General features: G+C 37.5%; 1 protein-coding gene across 2 annotated transcripts in view; it reads left to right on the forward strand.

The window, feature by feature from the left end:
• Positions 1 to 24743, forward strand: part of ADGRG7 (adhesion G protein-coupled receptor G7) — a 92244-nt gene that overhangs the window by 25274 nt on the left and 42227 nt on the right. The window contains exons 5-13 of one of the 2 annotated variants that reach the window (XM_004035979.5): positions 835 to 984; positions 2461 to 2561; positions 8431 to 8570; positions 8691 to 8798; positions 11112 to 11275; positions 11731 to 11886; positions 14858 to 14970; positions 19978 to 20324; positions 21042 to 21138. In XM_004035979.5, the coding sequence (XP_004036027.2) occupies positions 835 to 984; positions 2461 to 2561; positions 8431 to 8570; positions 8691 to 8798; positions 11112 to 11275; positions 11731 to 11886; positions 14858 to 14970; positions 19978 to 20324; positions 21042 to 21138 (1376 nt within the window). Of the gene's footprint in view, positions 1 to 834; positions 985 to 2460; positions 2562 to 8430; positions 8571 to 8690; positions 8799 to 11111; positions 11276 to 11730; positions 11887 to 14857; positions 14971 to 19977; positions 20325 to 21041; positions 21139 to 24743 lie in introns of those variants that run through there. The other variant, XM_055383555.2, reaches the window with a different exon arrangement.

Raw genomic sequence — 24743 nt, forward strand, 5'->3', positions numbered from 1 at the left:
ACATCTAACAGAGTGCCTAGCACATAGCAGGGATCTAGCAATTGAATTAGGGTTATTTGTTTCTGTCTACTGATTGGGTATTGTTTCTGACACTTACCCAAGTGTGAATAGCCTATAACACTGGTATAATTTGTGAAATGATGCTGCCATCTAGTGAAAACCAAGACACACACACACACACACACACACACACACGTGCGCGCGCATGGACACCCAGCTTCACCAATGACAATATGGATTGGCATGTTTTAGCCTCACAACACAGAGCCCTGGGGCTAACTGGCACCTAGAGAGGTCATCTCAGCCAGTGCCTTCCAAACTACCAGTGCTGAAAAGCCAGTTCAAAAAATTTTGAACCCATTGCACACCAATATTTTTGTGAAATACTATAAAAATAAATTACTGGAAAAATGAAATAAAAAATATGTATAAAATACAAACCAAAATTTTAGAACTGTTAGATTCAACAGCAAAAAATTGCTATATACATCTCTGACCAATTGCTTTCAGTTTCTGTGCTTATCTCTCTACGACCTTTGTAACACACAGTGAACCAGCGCTGGCCCATGGATACACTCTAGTAGCCCCAATCTAGCTAAGGCAGCCCCTTATAGTTAACCAATCCTGTCAAACAGGAAAGGCTGGGAAAACCACTGGTCTGCATGTACTTTGTCCTTTACACAAGGAAGGATGCAAACGTGGAAAACTGAGTGGACATGGTGTTCAGGAGATTGAGGCTCAGCTAAATTCCAGCTTATTTACCTGCAGTTGCTTACAAAGTGTTTGGACATAATTGTGTAAAGCTAGGGTTTTTTTTTCTGGTTTTTAAAACAGGTAAAGGATGTCACAGCACCACTTAATAACATTTCTTCTGAAGTCCAGATTTTAACATCTGATGCCAATAAATTAACTGCTGAGAACATCACTAGTGCTACGCGAGTGGTTGGACAGATATTCAACACTTCCAGAAATGCTTCACCTGAGGTAAAACTCACAAAGCTTTTTTAAAATTTTTTTTTTTATTTTTAGAGGGGGTGTTGGGAAATAAAGAGAGATGTCCTGAATTCCACTCCTTATTCCACAATATGGTTTGAGCATGGTTTAGTTTGCTTAAAGGCATTTTGCGTAGCACTCCTGAGAGACGCTCAAAGATATAAAAAAAAGGGCCTCTTGTCCAAATATTTTATTTTAGGATATTCATAATGATCATTATTGTATTGTCTTTTTTTTTGAGACAGAGTCTCATTCTGTCACCCAGGCTGGAGTGCAGTGGCACGATCTCAAGTCACTGCAACCTCTGCTTTCCGGATTCAGGGGTTCAAGTGATTCTCAGGTCTCAGCCTCCCAAGCAGCTGGGACTACAGGCACACACCACCACACCTGGCTATCACGTTAAGTCTTTTAGGACGTCCTGGAATGCATAAGTCTACTTCACCTTATGAATATGTTTACCAACTACATTTGACCTTACCATCCCTAGTGCATTCCAAGTAAATAGTGTTTCAAGAATTTAATTTGGAACATGTGATTTTTAAACTGCGATGCATTTCTATTAAGAATATTTACATTTTAGTCTTGGCTTTCTGAAAACTTTAAGCCTAGTTTACATTCCTGATATTTTAACTTGCTAAACCCTGGTACTTGAAAACAAGTATATTCAACATTTACTAATCGGTATAGCTGGATAGTGATCAAACAGGGCTACAAACCACCAATATGGACTCACCTTGTGTACAGGTTGAATATCAGCATGCCCTGAAAATAGCTACTCCTTTCTTCCATTCCCTTTAAATGTTTTATTTCAGAAAAAAAAATTGAAATATTTTTCCTGCTAAAAAGTAAGTGGGATTCAAGTTAATAAAAATGGAATTGAAAGAGAAAATATTGACCTCCAAATGTAGAATTAATGGAAGGATTAACTAGTAGGCAGAAGGGCTTCAACACTCCCAAAGAGGGAAGATAAATAGTAATCAAACGCCAAAAGATCATCTCTCTGACACACTCCTGAGTTATTGATTGAAAGAAAACTACAAATAATTTTACTAAGTCTAACAGGTATACTAAGTATAACTTAGTTATGCTAAGTATTATGAGCTGTAATTTTTAACAACCAGAATACTGCACTCTTCTTATTTTGTTTCTGCTTTTGAATCCAAGCATTTGATTTTGTGTTCTTGGAGTTTGTTGGGGAGTCTGTGAAAGATCTTGCTATGAGGTCGAATTCAGAGACTTAAACCTCCTAATTCACTACCTTAATTTATATTTTCACTTTGCCTTATCTTGATTCTCTCTGTCATCTTATGTGGATCAAAGAATAAACCTTTAATTTTGTAAAATGCTTGCCTCTACATTATCATATCAGTGATGCCACTTGCTACTACAATGATTCATGATGATAATGATGGTGATGATAATGTATGATATATGCTTCTCTGATGATCAGTATCTTCTCTTTGGCAGGCAAAGAAAGTTGCCGTAGTAACAGTGAGTCAACTCCTAGATGCCAGCGAAGATGCTTTTCAAACAGTTGCTGCTACTGCTAATGATGATGCCCTTACAACGTAAGCACAAATTCAATTTGGAAAGAAAATTTGACTAAGGGCTGTTTACTTTCCTAGGCTAAAGTATTAACAGAGATATCTTTATTTCTCTCACGGATGCAGTAACTGACTGATTCCTCTGGAATGTAGATAAGAGCTGTGACTTTCCACTTGACCTTTAGTTACTAGATGGAGTGGTATATGTTACCTCCTGCATCCAGGGGTGCTGGCCATGGCCTGGGAGATAGGGAGTAACTGGGCTGATTTAGATTAGAACTTGTTTTCCTCACCTTAGTTTGGCATGACCAAGGGGCAACTTCCATGCACAGCAAGACCTCTTCCAAATTCTTTTGCAACACATAGAGCTACAGAGAACAGCTCACTTTGCAGGACATACTGCCATCCCCCAAGCTGCACCTCACTTCTCTCTTTCCAAGGCCCTGGTATATTTTTATTATTTTCCTTAGCTTTCCTCTTGATCCCTTCGTGGGACTTGTGATAGGGGTGCTCTGTTTACTCAGCCCACCCCACTCAACCCCTTGTGGGAGGGAATGTGTAGATGAGCAAGTGTGGGAATCAGCCAGTCACTTCTCCACTGGCAGGAGCAAACTCTGTGCAGGCCCCACGGCAACATCCAGAGGGGTGCCTGCAACCCCAAGGCCCCAGAGGGCGTGTTACAATGCTCTCTTAGCTCCACCATCCATGGACAGCATTGCATTATCAGCCCAGTGGGCCCTTTGCCTTGTCACATGGGGTGGCTGCCCTCCACCAGTGAAGGCAAAGGGCCAGCGTAACAGCCTTTTTGGGTACCTGCACTTGGTGGGTCCCAAATTCTTGTCCAGTGCCCAAGAAGAATTAGGTCACCTGGACAAATTGAAGGATGGCAAATGCAGGGAATTTTATTAAGTGATGAGGGCAGCTCTCAGTGGAGAGGGGAGCTGGAAAGCGGGTGGGAAGGGCAGGTTGCTCTCCCCTGAAGTCAAGTCACCTCTCAGCCTCTCTCCTTCGAAGTCAGGTTGCCTCTCACTGTCTCTGAAGTCAAGACACCTCTTCCTGACATCCAGCCACTTCTCTTCCCTACCAGCTGAGTCTGGGGTCTTTTTAGGCACAGGATGGGGGAGTGGGGCAGGCTGTAGTTTTGGAAAAGGCAACATTTGATTCGTAAAAAGACATTATTCAGAAAGAACCAACCAATGGGAGAGAGTGGGTAAACAGGGATTGAAGTTCTCACTCTGGGTTTCAGACTACTTTTGGCATGAAGGTTTCCCCCTGGGATCCACCCTTGTCTGCTTAGAGTTTCTCTGCCTCCTCCCTTTCTGACCAACACTACGTTGAAAAAAAAGAAAAAGAGAACTCTACCTGCTTTCTCTCTTTTTTCCTCCTCTGTTCTGGATTACTGTTGGTTGAATATTTGTATTAAAACTCATGTACTTTATTCATAGAGGCCCCTTGTTGGTATTCACTGTATTTTTACCTTATGTACACTTGTCAAAACCCTTTTAGAACTTACATCAGCATGCATGCTTATTGTAGAAAAATAAGAAAATATGTAGCTTAGCAAAATTTAAAAAATTATCTTATCTTTATTAACCTGTTGGTATATATTCCAGGTTTTCTTTCCTCTGTTTCTCTCTCTCTGTGTGTGTGTGTGTGTGTGTGTGTGTGTGTGTGTATGTATATGTATATTACATACTATATTGATTCATAACTTGCTTTTGTCACTTAATACCTTACAAACTTTTTTTCTATAAACATCTTTTATATAAATATATACACATTTACATCATAATTTTAGTTTACTGCATTATAAGCGTAAACTTTTATTGAACCAGTTCTCTGCTCAGCAGCTGGACATTTACATTGCTGGAAGTCTTTTAATGTTCTAAGTAATTAGCATTCTGGTACATAATCTTTATTTACACGACCCATTATTTCCTCAGGAGAAATTCCTAGAAGTAGTTCTTAGTTTTCTAATGATTATGACAAGTACCTACTTAGCGTTGAATTTTCAAAGTAGAAAAAGCACAAAGGCACAAAATAGAGCCTTCAAAGATTACAATTCTGAGAGGTGGTGGTAGAGGTTGAGTGAACAGTTTTACTGGCATACTTTGTGACTTCAGATTTCAATAGGAGTCTGGGCCCTTCTCATGGAGAATGTGGATGTCTCTCATTTTTCTTGACATATGAGAAGGAAGTGGCCATGGGGTCCAGAGTCTATGTTCAGTGAACAGAGAGGCCAAGAGCCGGAGTGGGCTCCCTTCAGAGCTGAAAGCTTTGTGTTTGCAGAGTCTTGCTAGACGGGAGGAATGAATGTTTTTGGTGAGAAAGCTGAGAAAAGAGAAGTTGTGGGATTTGAACATCACAGTTCACAAAAAAGATAGGAACATTTTCCTAAAAATAAACAATTATGAATTTTGCTGGCTTAATATATAAAGGAAAATACAATTTTGTGTGATTTTTATGCAATATCCAAATAGTTTTAAAGGAGGTGGCTAAAGGATAAATAAAAATTTAAGGTATAAGATACATTGAACCTTAAAATGGTGTAAGCATGCTCAATTTCTCCTTTTATCACTCTGAATTTCTAGTCCAATTATTTTCTAATAATGTTCCATCAGTTTATCTTCTACCAACGTGATCTTTTGCATAAGCTCTTGTGGATTCAGATCCTTCCTTCATTCACTTAGATAAAGCTTCCTCCTCTGCCTCTAGCCCCAAGGTCAGGTCAACAACCCTTTAGCTCTCTTTAGGAGAATACTCTTGATGAGCTTCCCACAGAGGTCATCTCTCCACAAGAAGGAAATTAATTGTTGTTTAGGACAACATTTGCTTTCCAAACTCTATCTTCTGAACCTAGGCCAGATGCTGGGTTCCCTGATAGACATCAGGCCTTAGTCATCCATTTCACTTTGACTTCTTCCTTCTTTCATTCCAGTTTTCTCTTGGTATCTCTCAGCTACGAATTGCCTTTCTATAGTATAGTATATACTATAGTATAGGAGAGGGTGAGAATAAAAGGGAGGAGAGTGACAGACAAGAAAGACTCTTTGACTCTGTCAAAGTGGGCAGAGCTCTGGAGGTGTAGGGTTTCTGCTGGTGAGGGCATCATAGTACAATCAATGAGTTTAGGACTTCACCTCACCATTTTTTTTTCCTTTTTTTTGAGACGGAGTCTTGCTCTGTCACCCAGGCTGGAGTACAGTGGCAAGATCTCAGCTCACCACAACCTCTGCCTCCCAGGTTCAAGCAATTCTCCTGTCTCAGCCTCCCTAGTAGTTGGGATTACAGGCACACACAACCCTGCCCAGCTAATTTTTGTATTTTTGGTAGAGACAGGGTTTCACCGTGTTGATCAGGCTAATCTTGAACTCCTGACCTCAGGTGATCCACCCGCTTTGGCCTCCTAGACTGTTGGGGTTATAGGCGTGAGCCACCGCGACCGGCTGACCTCACCATTGTAGACATTGGTTGCATAGTCTGATCTGTAACCTTAGACCTTTGATCTCATATTGAAGGTCATAATTACCCTGGTTTATCTGACTTTGGGCATGCAAAATGCCTCCCTAGCACTGACCACCTGTACATTTACATTTCACTTTTCTTTTTTTATTTCTGTTCCAGCTAGCCTGGCACCCGCTCAAATATCTTGACCAAATAGAGATTTATCGTAAATAGGCATATGGGGTCTCATGGAGGCCCAAGAACTAGATCATAATATAGTGGGCCTTGTCAACCCAAAATAATCAAAAAGGTCAGAATCTAGTTTAAAGAGAGTTCATTCAAGTGCAAAGTTTAAGGACAGCTGCCTGGGAAGCACAAATTCCAAAAAATGGAAGTCAATGTTTTGAAGTATATAAGTTTGGGATCATTTATATAAACAAAGTTTAGGGAAGCTTAAGAGAGTTTTAACATCTTTCTATATAAGGCTTTCTATATAAGGCTTATAGTAATGCATGGTTATAGTAATCTGATTAGCTGAGGTGGTCTTTTTCTTTTGGGAAAGGTGTATTTAACATTCCACACTGAAGGTGTAACAATTACACTGAAGACGTAACAATCATGAGCTAAATGGTCTGAGTTAGGTACAGGACAAAAAAGGAGGCAATTAATCTGTAACATAGATCAGTCATTAGAAAGGGGAAAGATCTGGCCTCTCCTAGTCATTTACAGAACAAGAACAATGAGGAAGAGAGTTAATCTATAGTCTAATAAGCAGAAGTTGCAAACACGCTCCATGTGATTCAGTCTCCAGGGCTTAACTTCCTTTTGACATAATAAATTTAGAGGGTCTTGAAATTTTATTTTCTTTTATTGCCATATGGACCCTGGAGCAGGAAGATGACTGAGGATCCAAGGCAGCTTTGGAAGCCTTAGTAGAGGAGTTTACAGGTCTTTTCTTATTTTCAACAGAAAGAATTAGCCTCTTATTTTTAATTTGTGGTTTTTCTCACAATGATGTAATGACCTCTCTGGCTTCCTCTAAATTATGACTTTCCTGATATAACTACAGCACTAATAAAAAAAAAACCCCGTTTCTGAGAATCTGATTACTTATTTTAGTCAATTGTGCCAGGTGGATGACCACTTTCTGGATTGGCTTCTCTGGGGCAGGTGCCCATCTGTGATCTTATCAGTTATGACAAAAGGAGGAAAGAAGTACAAGAAAGAAAAAATGACCTTAGAAGTAGCTATGGTTAGAGCAACCCTGTAAAAGTGGGAACATGAAAAACACCTCCTGTATATCTACCACATCTTTCCTTTTAGCCTGCAAATGCCTGAGGGAGCAGCTCCTGGTACTCCCACTGTTTCACAGAGTGCTGACCTCTACATAGATACTCAACAGATACTGTTTGGTAGAATGATATTCTTAGCAGGTGGGAGTTTTGTTAGGTATTCCTCCCATTGAAAGAAGCTCTGGGGTATGTGTGAATTGCTGAAAATGGTTTTATAAAAGGAAAACATTTCAATCAGAGGATTTAACCTGAATGTTTCCATACGAATGATGATTACGTTCTCTTTATAAAGCAATCCTCAATTATTGTAAACTTTCTCTTTATCTCATTTGGAGGTAGAGAAAAGATATTTTAGTGTCAGAAATAAAGATTTGACATATAGAACAACTACATTTTGATGAAATCCTTTCATTTCTGGAAGAACTAGACTGATTATTTTACATACAGAGGTTTTGTTTGGTCAAGTACAGAAATAGTTCAAATATTTCTATGGGAAACAAGAAAAAGAAAAGGTCTTATGACTTTTCTTTGGAGAATGCCAAATTGACAGGTTGACCCCACTCCCTCCCACCTTCCATCTAATCTATCTTTGAACTTAGCCAAAGTAGAAAAGAACATTGTAAAAACCTTCAGGGTTTAGTTCATAGCTGAGGCAATGAGCTCAGAGCTCTGCTCTTTGGTGGTTCCATCTGAACTGTCACCTCAGGAACGAACAACTTACAAAACATGCTTTGGATCCTAAGGGGTTTGGGTGAGAGGAAGAAGATGAATAAATGGAAATGGATTCTCACCACTGGAGAAAAAATTAGAAGTGCATGCCTTGCCAATGGTGGGTGGCAACACCATTCTTCTATGTGAAGAGCATCATAATAAAGACTATTTCTTTTGGGAATTCTATAATTCTTGAGTTCCACCTTTTTGCCATCTATGTTCAAGGTAGCCTTCAGTGAGGACTGTCCACCAGAACTGTTTTATTTAAGTACATATAACACAACAAAACTCTAGAAAAGAAAACCAATTATTCTTAGGCAATTGTCAATGTTGTCATGACCACACAATTCTATGCTCATGTCTTTCTGCTGTAGTGTAAGACAGAACACATACCTTTCATTTTATGACAAAATCTTGAGTATTAAATTGTGTTTTATTATATGCAGGCTTATTGAGCAAATGGAGACTTATTCCTTGTCTTTGGGTAATCAATCAGTGGTGGAACCTAACATAGCAATACAGTCAGCAAATTTCTCTTCAGAAAATGCGGTGGGGCCTTCAAATGTTCGCTTCTCTGTGCAGAAAGGTGAGCTGTTAATCTTATGTGCTTGTAACAGCAAAGAGCATTCTGCTACTGATGAAGAATAATAATGCTCTACTCACGATAATGTAGACTTTTGCAATTCTACTCTTTCCCTTCTCATAGGAGCTAGCAGTTCTCTAGTTTCTAGTTCAACATTTATACATACAAATGTGGATGGCCTTAACCCAGATGCACAGACTGAACTTCAGGTCTTGCTTAATATGACGAAAAGTAAGTCTCAAACTTTGTGACATTTAAAAAAATGGACTCGAATTCATGGAACTAATAACTTCTAATTTACTGTAGGAGAAATAATGTCTACTTAGTTTCATACTGAGTAATTTGCATTTGAGTAAGTTTGAGCTCTGACATATGGTAATCTCAACTCTACTATTCTAAGTCAAAAAGATAATTTCTTTGTTTTTTCTTTTTTCAAAAGCCTTTTGGAAGGTAGCAGAATTGAAATGTTCAGGCCATGTACACAAATATGTTTTCCTACAAAAATCTTGCTAAGGTGGTTCTGTTTTACACTTACAAATTTAAAACATATTCAATCACAAGCTCTGACCATGTTTACTAGTGGCATGACACTCTCAGGCTCAGATGCATCCTGCAGACCTAACCCTGGAGAAGTCTATGTAATTGGCACAGACATCATTTAGTAGTATCAATTTTAGGTTATCTCCTCTCTATGGTGCCCACCGTGTGCTCACTATTGTCCTACATATGAACCTTTCAGAAATTCTTACATGTAACTTGAAGTGGTTGTATTTTTCAAAGTCTAAAAGAACAAATAAGTAAATCAAACACACACACTTACTTTTCATTTCTCCCCAAGCAAAAAAACCAGATGTCAGAAAGTATATGTGTTAGATAGAATATATTTATAATAGCACTAAAAAAGAAGAGAGTATTATTCGTGAATCTGGCACTCTGGAATTTTGCTCTCATTTGCTTTGGCCACATGCTTTGTGATGGTAGAGACTAAATCTAAGTCTTCTATCTTCTTGTGCATTTTTTCTTTTAATTTAAAAATACTTCATGCATACAGAAAAGTACAGAAAGTAATGTGAACAGTACCTATGTAACTATCAGCCAGGTAAACAAATATCAATTTTTCCTATATTTGCTTCAGATCTCTTTAAAAAAGAGAGAGACAATATTACAGTTGCACCTGAAGCCCTCTACCTCACAAATCACTGCAGCCTCAACCTCCCAGGAGGAAGCAATCCTCCAGCCTCAGCCTCTCAAGTAGGTGGGACTATAGAAGCCCTGCTAATTTAAAAAAAAAAAATTAAATTTTTTTTTTAGAGACAGAATCTCGCTATATTGCTCAGCCTGGTCTCAAACTCCTGGGCTCAAGTGATCCTCCTGCCTCAACCTCTTAAAGTGTTGGGATTACAGCCATAAGCCACTCTGCCTAGTCTCATTCTTTTATTTTTAAAGAAAGAATAAAAAGAAACCTTGCTCCATTATTAGGGTTAACTTTTCATTTAGGGTCCAGGAGAAACAATTTGGTGATGTCAATGTACTGTGAACAAAAGACAGCAACCCATCCCTTTCTCTCCAGGTGGAGGCTCCAACAATGGCCACAGAGGAGGACAATTTGGGGACTGTCGGGGCCTTGCCTGTCTCCCTCTCAAATCAGATGACTGAATACTCTGGTCTCACACCACAACGTTTTCCTTTTATCACTTGTGAAAGACAACAGAGTTTAGGAAATTAATTCAGTTAAAATGTATACTGTTGACGCTTCTGCTGTTTTAAATATGCCAACAGTTGTATAAGGTGTTAGGAGGCAGTCCTGGTTCTCTTTGACTGCTGCCACCAATGGGCTGGGTGCAAAACCCTCCGCAGCAGCGATGGTCTTTCAGGATCTTTGATGAACAGCTGATTCCTTTTTCCAATGTCCAGAAGATGTTTCACAGTAGACTGCTAGCCTTGGGAGAAGCCCATGATTGTCATGACACAGAGCAGGGGACAATAGTTGAAGAGATGGTGAAGAGTGCCTGTCTCAAAAACTCCACAGAAAAAGTGACTTGAGCTCCTTGCTCTGTGACTTAACACCACTTGTCCCCTTTGAACAGGAGACCGACCTCATCTGGGCTCAGCCATCCTGGTGTCCCAAGCTTTGCTATTTCCTGTTTCATATTTTATCATTGCAGGAGGCAACATGGGCTGGGGCTACCCACATGTTGTGTCCACTCTCTCCATCTCTCATGTATAAAGCAAGACGTTTACTTTATATATGAGATCTTTGCAATACCTTTTTGAGGTGGACTAGGCAGAAATTCTCGTTCCTGTGTAGAAGGTAAGGAAACTGAAGCTCAGAAAAAAAAAAATTAATATGGGTGGAATGGCCCACCATAGGTTACATGTGTCACTTACATATTGCAATTAAGTAAAGGTTCAACCAGTAAATCATTTTTACTGTACTTTACTCAAATATTAAGCAGCCATGCACTTCTACAATAACGTGACATATTGTTTTTTTGTTTACCCTACAGTGCACTTATTGATTTTAATGTCTTTTTCTCCCTATAGATTACACCAAGACATGCGGCTTTGTAGTTTATCAAAATGACAAGCTTTTCCAATCAAAAACTTTTACAGCTAAATCGGATTTTAGTCAAAAAATTATCTCAAGCAAAACTGATGAAAATGAGCAAGATCAGAGTGCTTCTGTTGACATGGTCTTTAGTCCAAAGGTGAGTTTTTCATTGAAGATGCAAGAAAAAAGTGTCCTCATGCTTTCTTTCTGATGATGGCAGCTGAGACTGAGTAGAGTAATACATGGGAAGAAGAGAGTAGGGGGCGGGGAGGGTTTTCCATGAACAGAAATAATAAAAATTCAGACCACTCTTGAATAGCAAAAGCAGGGATATGTTGAATAAAAGAAATCTATAGCAAAACTCTTCAAAAGGTTCTTTGATGTATCCATTTAAATATTCCTCCCAACCATATCTGTTGTCAAACTAACTAAATGCAAAGTTAACTAATTTAAATTTTATCTCCTTTTTTCCCTCTCCTTAATCATAATGAATATGCTGATGCTTAGTATATATTTAATTCATTTCTCAGATGACTGTCTTATACTACTTGATTTTTTTAACCCAATTAAGTATTTAGAAACAGTAATTGTAATTGTCTTATCAATTCACAGTACAACCAAAAAGAATTTCAACTCTATTCTTATGCCTGTGTCTATTGGAATTTGTCAGCGAAGGACTGGGACACATATGGCTGTCAAAAAGACAAGGGCACTGATGGATTCCTGCGCTGCCGCTGCAACCATACTACTAATTTTGCTGTATTAATGGTAAGGATATACATAGCAATCTCTTTCTAGATGAGAATTTTCCTTATACACAATTCTAGTAGGTGCTCCTTGGAGATAACTTTGGGATTTAATTTACATAGATTCTCAACTCAGATTAAATAGAAAAACAAGAAATAAAATAATGGGACTTAACACCGGGCGTGGTGGCTCACGCCTGTAACCCCAGCACTTTGGAAGGCCGAGGCGGGCAGATCACGAGGTCAGGAGTTCGAGACCAGCCTGACCAACACGGTGAAACCCCGTCTCTACTAAAAATACAGAAATTAGTCGGGCGTGGTGGTGCACGCCTGTAATCCCAGCTACTCAGGAGGCTGAGGCAGGAGAATCACTTGAACCTGGGAGACAGAGGTTGCAGAGAGCCGAGATGACACCACTGCACTCCAACCTGGGTGACAGAGTGAGACTCCGTCTCGAAAACAAAACAAAACAAACAAAAAAAATAGGACTAAGGTAAAGGCAAGTAGAATAGAACTTTTTGCTATGTGGTCTTAGGATAGAGAGGTCAGAACTATGTATTTGATCATGGGAAGGGAGTCCACGTGCGAAAGAAAAGCTGGTGGGCTCCATTCAACTAACTCACACGTTCTGAAGCATAAAGTTGTTATAGCCAGAGGTAAAGCTGTATAGCTGTGTGTCAGAGACAGGTTCAATATTTACTTAGCTATATGTGGACAGTTTAAATCAGTTACCCAAAGCTTTTCCCACTGAAATTGCTCAGGTTACTAAGTTTTTGCTAGAAGATATAAAAGAAAAACTCTGTAATCCCTTCAATTTGTCCCCTAGTTTCTCCGTGTATTCCTTAATTCTTTTACCTCTAAAGCTATACTGTGCAAGTAACTGATAATACTTAGCTCTGGTGTGCAGCTGTGCATGCGTCTCTCAAGGTTCTTGTGCTGACCTTTGTAAGAAGAGGGGCTTCTTCTGTATGTTCTGTTTCCAGAAATCTATTATTCTGGTGAAACAAAAAAAAGTTAGTTTATATACTTGATGGAATGTTTTTTATACACAATGGAATGGGGAATTATGAAGAGTGTTCTTCTCCTTAGTAAGGGACTATTAACGCTATGAATCTCCCAAGGAGAAGCAGATGTTTTCATTCCCCAGTAGCTATAATATAGCCATATTTGGGAAGCCAGTGGAGACTGGTAGAACATACTGGTATAGCTTGCATTATCAAAGCACAGAACCTTGCTTTTTAAAACTTTTTGAGATAACTAGTTTTCTCATTTTAATTATAAAAGCTCTCTTATTTAAATTCATTTGGATTATTTCTTTTCTAACTTGTATTACAGAGAGATCTGCCTTCTCAATCAGGAGATACAGGAGAAAAATTTAACTTTTTGATATCTTAAAGTCATAGGATCATTGATGAGCTATGTAAAGCTCAGGTTGCTATACATGTTAAATGATACAGTTTACTTTATTATAGTTATCTTTTCCCTTTCTTGAGGTTAGGCTTTCAGCTATTTTTTCTCATTAGTATCTGACTGCCTCAATGCCTACGTACCTACACTTGTAATTAGTTTTGTTTGCATTATTTTTTTAAATGGCTGATTAAAATTGCATGTAAAGTAAGAGCAAATTGGCTCTGAGTGAAAATATTATTTTTTAAATCTGAAGACCTATGAATCTTATGATCCTTTTTGCATCTACTTAGTACACTACATACAAGAAATAACATAAAATTTTTGTTTTATTTTTAAATGTGTATTTTGTTTTTATTTTATTTCTATAAAAGCAATACACAGGCATTGCATAAAGTATGAAAGTATACACTAAACAAAAATATACTGATATGGAAAAATGTTTATGAAAAAGTAAAATGGCAATTCGAGCATAATGCTATTATGTTAACAAACCCTTGTATGTTTGTGTAAGAGACATAGATAGTATTTTTAAGCATGTAAGAAAAAAAGATAGGCTCTCAAGAGGTAGGTATGCTGTGGGGTAGCAGGCAGTATAAAGGAACATATGCTTCTTTATTATGCCACTATATTCCTTTCATATTTTACAAATAAGTATACATTGCTTTTCTAATTTTAACAACTTAAAAAAATCAGAAAGTACAGATAAGCAAAATGAATTATACATATCCAACCCACCCTGTGACCATCACCACTACCTCACCAGATTTCTAAGATTACATATACATATGGTACATATTTTCATATATATATATACACACAAACATGTTGAGAGATATATAGCTATATTACATAAAAATAAGGCTTCCTTTAAAAAATTAACAGGGTATGAGCATCTTTCCATATTTATGAAAATATTTCTGCAACTTTATTTTTAGTGCATCAACTTAGATATACTTAGAGTCCAGTTACACATAAAAATAATGTCATGAATAAGTGAGGCAACTTTTGACAATTTAGATCTAATTCAAACAATTTTGATTTTAGACATCAAGGAAAAGTATAAATAGTTGACTTGTGAACCACATGGGACAGTATGGGTCCACTTAATATGTGGATTGTTTTCAATAAAAAAGTCTGCCCTCCACATTGGCAGGTTCTGCATCCACGAGGAAACGTAGATGGAAAATAACACAGTATTTTCAGAGTGCAAAACTGGTATATGCAGGTCAGCTTTCCACATCAGCAGGTTGCGCAGGACCAACTGCAGGACTTGAGTATCCATGGCTTTTGGCATCTGCAAGTTGTCCTGAAACCAGTCCCCCTGCAAATACCAAGACATGACTGTATATTTTTCCTTAACTGAATTAGTTAGATAATTATTCTCAAGCCTGTGTACTTCAGGTAAACTGCTCAGCAATAAGGGGTTGATGTATTTCACTTCTAAATATATCAAGAGCTTTACAAAAGGAAGATATATCTGGCAACTGTCTGGTTATTTTGACCCATGTAACTCTGTGATGTTGACTTTCATTAACACTTCAGGGATGACTAATTAAAAATATGAGTCTTACCTTGTTTTTCAGACTTTCAAAAAGGATTATCAATATCCCAAATCACTTGACATATTATCCAACGTTGGATGTGCACTGTCTATTACTGGTCTGGCTCTCACAGTTATATTTCAGATTGTCACCAGGTAAGAGCAGAAGCAGGCTCTTTTCAGAAGAGAAATTGCTATCTTGATACAATTTACTCTGAGAATTCTCATGAGTAGTGTCTTTGAACTAGACAAGAACTCAGAGAGGTACTTATTTTACAGAGGAGGACATTTAGGCCTGGAAAGGCAAAGAAATACACACAAGTAAATATGTAATTACAAATTGTGGCAAGTGCCTTGAAAGAAAATTATGTGCCACTTATTTACAAGTTTGTCATGTAAAATTTATGTGGTCCTGCAGCTCATTAATGCTATAATTCCTTAGTGTTGAATAGAACCATGCCTATCAATTTGTATTTGTTAAGGAAGGAGACATTGCAAACAGCAATTTTTTAAAAAAGTAATTTAAAAAATATATCAAGCTTTCAAATGGTGAAACGTTTTTCAAAAATATATAGTTTTCAAATGGTGAAAGTTTTTGAATCCTATACATTAAATTCTAATTTTAAATAATGACCTGTAAACAAATACTTCTCTCCACCTTGACCCCTTCATTTGAGGTCCAATTTTGTATCCCATTCATTATTTTTTGTCACATGCTACATTTTCTTAACTGCCTGCGTTCTTTTAGAAGCTTGTTCATTTATTAATTTACTCTGTTTACTGTGTGTTTCCTCTGTCAACTTCACATTTCATGTTTGTTTGGTCTTTCATGACATTGAAATTTTTCAAGCATCCGGGCCAGTTACTTTGAAAAATGTTCCACAATGAAGATTTGTCTGAAATTTTCCTCATGAAGAGATGCAGGTTAATTATTTTTGGTGGGAATACTGCAATCATGGAATTTTTTTTAGTGTGACACAACAAGAAGTGCGTATCAGTTTGTCCCACTATTGTTGGCTGTAAGTTTGATTCCTCGTTTAAAGTGATGTCTGCCAGATTTCCACATTTTTTCCCTGTGTAAATAATAGATGACTCGTGGGGTGCCACTTTGAGGCTGCATGATATCCTGTTTCCCAAATATCTTTTACTTAATGATCTTGTTACTCATCCTTACTGGAACAAATTATTACATTAAGTGGTTGAAAAATGATGATTTTTCTAGGCTATCACTCTTTCTATATTTGTTTGCTATACTCTTTTGTAAAAAGCATACTTCCCAGTGTAGCCAGAGGGAGCCCCTTCATGTTGTTTTGCCACGTCTCAGTCTTTAGTCACTTCCTTATTTCAATCAAAAGCAAAAAGATCATCTTTCACTTTCTCTGCCTCATACCTGAACCAGCCATTTCTCCAAAGAGCCAGAATTGTTTTCGATTCCTTTTCTTCCCCTTTTCACATTAAATGAGTCTCTTGCCATTCATTTAAAAGTTTTATAGTGAGTGCTTATGTTGTAAGGAGCTGAATACAAAACTATGAACAGACAGATAATCTCCCATCTCTCATGAAATATACACTGTTGGGGGGAAAAGGCAGACATTATAAAAATATCTACACAACTGAATATTACAAATTGTGGTAAGTGCCTTGAAGGAAAATTACATGTTTGTCATGTAAAATTAAATGCCTCTTAAATTTGTCTCATTATTTGTATTTCTACCATCACCACAGTTGTACTGACAATTATTTGGTCCCATAGGGATGAGTCATAGTTGCTGCATAACTAGTTTCTTTGCCGAAACTTCTCTCTTTTCATTTGTCATCAGATTTTTTTCCTCTTTCATCAATATGTTTTCTAGCACAATTATGCAACCAAAGATGCCACTAAAATTCATCAGGAAACAAAAATAAAAATAAACACCAGGCATGGAGGCTACAGCACTTTGGGAGGCCAAGGCAGGAGGATTGCTTGAGCCCAGGAGTTTGAGACAAGCCTAGGCAATACAGCAAGATCACATCTCAAACAAAATTTTTTTTAAAAAAGAGAGAAAAAACAAAACAAAAATAAAGAAAATTTTATTGATTTTAAAATCCTGAATTATAAAATTTTCTTTGTTCTTGGACAGGTTCCCATATAATAATAATGCACAGAATACAAACAGTCCCCTACTGACCATGGTTCAACTTACGATTTTTCAGCTTTAAGATGTTGCAAAAGTGATAGCATTCAGGATGTTTCTTGATTTATGATAGGGTTATGTCCCAATAAACCCATTGTAAATTGAAAATATGGTAAGGTGAAATGATATTTTTAGTTTTCGATGGGTTTATTGGGATGCAATTTCATTGTAAGTTGAGGAGCATCTATATAGTAATAATCTATAAGAAGGGCCAGGCTATTTGAAAATCACCTCTTCTTCCTGTGGATTATAATTGATAAAATTAGATAAAAACTAGACTCTAATCTTACTTTTATATAAAAAGATTCTTCTGAGTACTTTTTGCAGTTCTGGTCATTAAACGTCTCAATAGATTTAATGAAATTTTGAATTGTCCAGAAATCTCAACTAAAATGTCAAGCAGATGGACTGAGTTCTGTTTGAATGAAAGCTTTTTTGTTCAGTGTGGGAATCCAAAGATCGAGAGAGGTCATGACGAAACATCATAAAAACATAAAGAATATATAATGGGCAAATAGACTTCATCAAATTATGAGTTATTAATAATAGAGAGGCACTTGAAGGTTAGAACTTTAGGCATAGTAATAAACCTGGGAAATGGTATTCCAAGAGGTCTTGCAGTCTGAAAAATCCAGAAGGCTTTAGATGGTAGTGAGTAGAGATTTTATAACTTTTATTGGTGAGGAACTGTCTGCCATAGTATACATGAAAGTGTAACATGCCTTTAAGGGGATATAAGGATATATCTGCCTTTAAGCAATAAGGAAAATAATACATGTACAAAAAAGAATATCACATTTTACTTCTGAGATCAACTTTATTAAGAGAAATCTTGCATTCTCTGCCAATCTGAAGATACACATGTGGGCTAGCACAGAATATATACATGAACTACACACACCACACCATACATACACACACACCACACCATATACACACATACACACACACACACTCATACACATTCACTCATACTGCCTTCTGAAAATTACTGATAAACAAGGCCAGCCTGCAGACAAAATAAGAGAAACAGCTGCTCTTTTAGAGCAAAGACATTACGTAAGCATGAGAAGGGAAAAAAAGGCAATTTTAAAGAGCACTTGGTTGTACACCCAGAAATTATATCTTCCAGTAAAGGGATAGTCCTTGGGAATGATTTACATTCAAAGTGTGGTTCAGGACATCTTGACCATCTGACAATCAGCAAGCATTTCCCAAAATGTGGTTCTTGAAACATTAGTCCTAGGGAGATTCTTGATGAAAATAAGGTTCTGAAAAGTCTTGCAGAAAAGATATGTGAAATATTGTTGTGTATAAACCATTTAAAAAAGCAGTAATCATTAGTCTACTTAAATTATAAAGAATAGCATCAGTAACAATAGGCCATGAAACAAATTAAAAATATTTTTACCTAATTTAAATCTTCATGGAAGCCTCACTCTTTAAACATAAAGTAAGCTGAATATTACCTAATTTTGTTTTAAAGCTGTTACACTGTTATGGGAAATTATTAAAAAATTGTATTTGGCCTTATTTTAAAATTTATAAGTGAGTTTTAAATATAAATTACATTTTAAAACTCAAGAGACTTTCTCTACATTTAAACATGAGTTCATCTACTAATGTGCAGAGTTTTCTATTATAAAAATTTTAAAACTCCATATACAGCCTCTTCTACAGATGGCCTTCACATAAGCTTGCAAATCTACAGTAGAACTTATTACCTCGTGTTATATTAAAAAAACTGCCCCAAAACTCAGTGGATAGAAACACATATTATTTCTAATGATTTTGTGGCTTGTCTGGGTTCAGCTGGGTAATTTTTCTACTGGTCTTGCTGAAGTCTTGCAGTCAGATGGCGGCTGGGCCAGAGTCATCTGGAGGTTCACCTAGGATGCTGGGGCAGCTGCATCTTTCTCCCTCTCCATACAGTCTCAGAGGACTTTCATGCAATTTTTTTTTCAGCACGGTGGCTGGGCTTTTTACGCAGTGGCTCAGAACTCCAGGAGCACAAAAGGAAAAGCTGTCAGTGTTGTAGGACTTTCTCCTTTGTTCAGCTAAAAGCTGGGTTCTTGTCACACGACTATGAAAGATTAGGCTCGCAGACACTTTGAAGGGTGAAAAGGACAGGGTTAATTGGGTGTAAAGGAAAAAAAAGGGAAACAGGGCTATCAGCAAAGTGAGAGTCCTGCTACTAGGCTTCCCTCCGTGCAGATTGAATCCACGGATACCTCCTCGGAAGAGGAGAGGCCAGGCTCCTCCCCTCTGCAAAGGGCGGGAACTTCCACAGCTCCACCCCGTTCTCCCAGTGCGCGGGTCAGTAGGAGGTTCTCCCGGTACACCTTTATACTAGGTTGTCTCACGTGAAGGGCCATGTTATGACTTTTATGTTCCCCAGGCACTTGTGCCTTTGTGGAACCTTTCATTCATTAATGAAAGATTAAAAATTTTATTTTATGATTGCATAGGTACAAAGATGAATATATTAATATCCTTTGAGCTAAGAGTTCTCTTTTTTCTTCTAAGTCTAAAAGAAGTTAAAACATTACTATGGGATATGAACACTAAGCACTGTTGTGTCTAATGCATAAGTCGGCCTTGGCTGCCAGGCCTTCTGTTGCATCCCATCAGTTAAATCAAGGTACAGGCCAGGCTACTGTGAAGGGACTACGCAGGGCTACCCACCAGGAAGTAGGTTTCACTGGGGGCCATTTTTGGAGATTAGCTATCACTTTTGATCAGAACACAGTTTCAAGAAAAGATATGTCAACCTGTATCCTTTAACTCATGACTTTGTGGAAATGATAAGAGGAAAGTATAGTTTTCTGATGTAATCGAGAAGGTAGATTTACCAGCTGTCCCCACTGGGCTATGAACTGAACTTACATTGGGCAATAATATTCTTTGTTCCCAGAAATTTCACTGCAGTTTGTTTTGTGCAGTTGTTGTGTTTCATTTAATTTTTTTATATTAATTTACTTATTTTCAGGAAAGTCAGAAAAACCTCAGTAACCTGGGTTTTGGTCAATCTGTGCATATCAATGTTGATTTTCAACCTCCTCTTTGTGTTTGGAATTGAAAACTCCAATAAGAACTTGCAGACAAGTGATGGTGACATCAATAATATTGACTTTGACAATAATGACATACCCAGGACAGACACCATTAACATCCCGAATCCCACGTGCACTGCGATTGCCGCCTTACTGCACTATTTTCTGTTAGTGACATTTGCCTGGAACGCACTCAGCGCTGCACAGCTCTATTACCTTCTAATAAGGACCATGAAGCCTCTTCCTCGGCATTTCATTCTTTTCATCTCATTAATTGGATGGGGTAAGTGTTTGCATCTCCCCTTTCTCAGGAATTTAATTTTGTGGAAATCATTTAATTTAAACACTTATTGAAGGCCTAATAGTCCAAGGCCTTGACGTAATTAAGAGGAGATAGAAAATATAGTGATTGCTAAGAATACGTTCCGTCTAGTAGCTTATATTCCAGTGAAGGAGGCAGATGCGATCAAGGCAAGAATACGAGATACATCGTAAACTAACTTAACTAACTTAAAAATGTTAATTTCCTTTAACCTCTCTTTTTAGTAATTTGATTTGAGATTTAGCCACAAATAATTAACTTCCAGCTACTTTAAAAGAAATGTTTCAAGAAAGACAATCAGAGTGACTCTTTAAGCAAAAATATTTGAAAAATTTATTGGGTTCCAGCAAAGGAAGACTTGTTTCAGGGATATCTAAATCTAAATGTATTCAAGTGACAGAGGAACTGTGCCACTGAAACATGACAATTCTGGTAAGAGTTACAAAGAAACCGGAAATAGGATTGATATGTAGAGCCATCAGTGAAAGGGAAGGGAAAACACTTGGAGAAAAATTATGTCCACTGTCGACCCACATCTGTAGGATCACTTTGTATATTGTTCATAGTGAAAACAACATACATCCTGAAGAGGGTCAGATGTATAATTCATGTATGGTCTTTTATAATTAATCCAAGTCTGGATAAATCATTAATTATGTGCCTCTCTTTATCACATAGGAGTCCCAGCTATAGTAGTGGCTATAACAGTGGGAGTTATTTATTCTCAGAATGGAAATAATCCACAATGGGAATTAGACTACCGGCAAGAGAAAATGTGAGTTTATATTTTTTTAAATGTCCAATTGTTTGACCTAAAAGTGTAACTGTTCAGTGATATTGACTCCGAGTGTCACTGTAATTTGCATTTCACTTTATAATTGTCATGTTTAGTGGTAGACATTTGAAATTCTCAAAGAACACGTTATATTTTAAATGTGATGACATGGAAATTTCCCATAAGTCCTTTTGTAAAGCAAGTAATCACCTTCGAAATTTATAAATGTGAACTTTCTTATGTTAAATTGTCTTCTTTCATTAAATCTGAAAATCATGATATAATAGGTATTATCCTTAGTAATCCTATATCTTAGTTTTCTCATCCAGAAAATGGGAATAACAATAATAGTAATTCCTGTTTTGGGGTTACTTCAAGGGATCAATCAAGTGTGAAAACATTTAATAACTCGAACACTCTCTATATGTCTCACTCATATAAACCAATTCTATGTTGATATGATTTTAATGAATATTTCATGATGATTTATCATACATAACAAATTCTTCCTTTGATTCCAGTGTGAATAATTAACTGTTGTAACAGAAGCATCTGACTGTATGACATTTTTTTTTGTGTGTGGGGAAGAAAAGAAAGTGGAGCTGAACTGAGACTCAACTCTTTATATGCATTTCTGCTACCAAATGGCAACTACTCTTCAATTTATCCTCTCTTCTCATTTTATAAATCTAACTATTCGTATCTCCAAATTCCACCTGAAGTCCCAAACCAACACAAATGAAAGCAAAACTTTTGGAAATGGGCAAGTACACCAAAGGAAGGCTGTGGTGTCTGGGAACTCACCTCTTTCCCAGGGCTGATCATGCCCAACTGTAGGCTGGGGAGCTGACTGCCTGGCCTTATTTCATGCTCCCAGATACTATGTTTGATTATGGTTAAATATAGTTTTAGGTTTTAAAATTTTAACGCCACGAGTAGAAATATCTAATTAGAGATACCCAAGATGCAAATATCTCATAGGGGAGGTAATTCACTTCAAACTGCATTATTAATTGGTGTTAACCCAGGCACAGGGCTAGACTCACTCCTTTAAAAGTCTTCAGAAGAAAGGAATGGTACCAGTTCCTCCTTGTACCTCTGGTAGAATTTGGCTGTGAATCCATCTGGTCCTGGACTCTTTTTGGTTAGTAAGCTATTGATTATTGCCACAATTTCAGCTCCTGTTATTGGTCTATTCAGAGATTCAACTTCTTCCTGGTTTAGTCTTGGGAGAGTGTATGTGTCGAGGAATTTATCCATTTCTTCTAGATTTTCTAGTTTATTTGCGTAGAGGTGTTTGTAGTATTCTCTGATGGTAGTTTGTATTTCTGTGGGATCGGTGGTGATATCCCCTTTATCATTTTTTATTGTGTCTATTTGATTCTTCTCTCTTTCTTTATTAGTGTTGCTAGCGGTCTATCAATTTTGTTGATCCTTTCAAAAAACCAGCTCCTGGATTCATTGATTTTTTGAAGGGTTTTTTGTGTCTCTATTTCCTTCAGTTCTGCTCTGATTTTAGTTATTTCTTGCCTTCTGCTAGCTTTTGAATGTGTCTGCTCTTGCTTTTCTAGTTCTTTTAATTGTGATGTTAGGATGTCAATTTTGGATCTTTCCTGCTTTCTCTTGTGGGCATTTAGTGCTATAAATTTCCCTCTACACACTGCTTTGAATGCGTCCCAGAGATTCTGGTATGTTGTGTCTTTGTTCTCGTTGCTTTCAAAGAACATCTTTATTTCTGCCTTCATTTCGTTATGTACCCAGTAGTCATTCAGGAGCAGGTTGTTCAGTTTCCATGTAGTTGAGCGGCTTTGAGTGAGATTCTTAATCCAGAGTTCTAGTTTGATTGCACTGTGGTCTGAGAGATAGTTTGTTATAATTTCTGTTCTTTTACATTTGCTGAGGAGAGCTTTACTTCCAACTATGTGGTCAATTTTGGAATAGGTGTGGTGTGGTGCTGAAAAAAATGTATATTCTGTTGATTTGGGGTGGAGAGTTCTGTAGATGTCTATTAGGTCTGCTTGGTGAAGAGCTGAGTTCAATTCCTGGGTATCCTTGTTGGCTTTCTGTCTCGTTGATCTGTCTAATGTTGACAGTGGGGTGTTAAAGTCTCCCATTATTAATGTGTGGGAGTCTAAGTCTCTTTGTAGGTCACTCAGGACTTGCTTTATGAATCTTGGTGCTCCTGTATTGGGTGCATATATATTTAGGATAGTTAGCTCTTCTTGTTGAATTGATCCCTTTACCATTATGTAATGGCCTTCTTTGTCTCTTTTGATCTTTGTTGGTTTAAAGTCTGCTTTATCAGAGACTAGGATTGCAACCCCTGCCTTTTTTTGTTTTCCATTTGCTTGGTAGATCTTCCTCCATCCCTTTATTTTGAGCCTATGTGTGTCTCTGCACGTGAGATGGCTGTCCTGAATATAGCACACTGATGGGTCTTGACTCGTTATCCAGTTTGCCAGTCTGTGTCTTTTAATTGGAGAATTTAGTCCATTTACATTTAAAGTTAATATTGTTATGTGTGAATTTGATCCTGTCATTATGATGTTAGCTGGTGATTTTGCTCGTTAGTTGATGCAGTTTCTTCCTAGTCTCGATGGTCTTTACATTTTGGCATGATTTTGCAGCGGCTGGTACCGGTTGTTCCTTTCCATGTTTAGCGCTTCCTTCAGGAGCTCTTTTAGGGCAGGTCTGGTGGTGACAAAATCTCTCAGCATTTGCTTGTCTGTAAAGTATTTTATTTCTCCTTCATTTATGAAGCTTAGTTTGGCTGGATATGAAATTCTGGGTTGAACTGGTACCATTCCTTCTGAAACTATTCCAATCAATAGAAAAAGAGGGAATCCTCCCTAACTCATTTTATGAGGCCAGCATCATTCTGATACCAAAGCCAGGCAGAGACACAACCAAAAAAGAGAATTTTAGATGAATATCCTTGATGAACATTGATGCAAAAATCCTCAATAAAATACTGGCAAACCAAATCCAGCAGCACATCAAAAAGCTTATCCACCATGATCAAGTGGGCTTCATCCCTGGGATGCAAGGCTGGTTCAATATATGCAAATCAATAAATGTAATCCAGCATATAAACAGAGCCAAAGACAAAAACCACATGATTATCTCAATAGATGCAGAAAAGGCCTTTGACAAAATTCAACAACCCTTCATGCTAAAAACTCTCAATAAATTAGGTATTGATGGGACGTATTTCAAAATAATAAGAGCTATCTATGACAAACCCACAGCCAATATCATACTGAATGGGCAAAAACTGGAAGCATTCCCTTTGAAAACTGGCACAAGACAGGGATGCCCTCTCTCACCACTCCTATTCAACATAGTGTTGGAAGTTCTGGCCAGGGCAATTAGGCAGGAGAAGGAAATAAAGGGTATTCAATTAGGAAAAGAGGAAGTCAAATTGTCCCTGTTTGCAGACGACATGATTGTATATCTAGAAATCCCCATCATCTCAGCCCAAAATCTCCTTAAGCTGATAAGCAACTTCAGCAAAGTCTCAGGATACAAAATCAATGTACAAAAATCAAAAGCATTCTTATACACCAACAACAGACAATCAGAGAGCCAAATCATGAGTGAACTCC

This window comes from Gorilla gorilla, chromosome 2 (genome assembly GCF_029281585.2).
Source record: "Gorilla gorilla gorilla isolate KB3781 chromosome 2, NHGRI_mGorGor1-v2.1_pri, whole genome shotgun sequence".
Classification (NCBI taxonomy): Eukaryota; Metazoa; Chordata; class Mammalia; order Primates; family Hominidae; genus Gorilla; species Gorilla gorilla.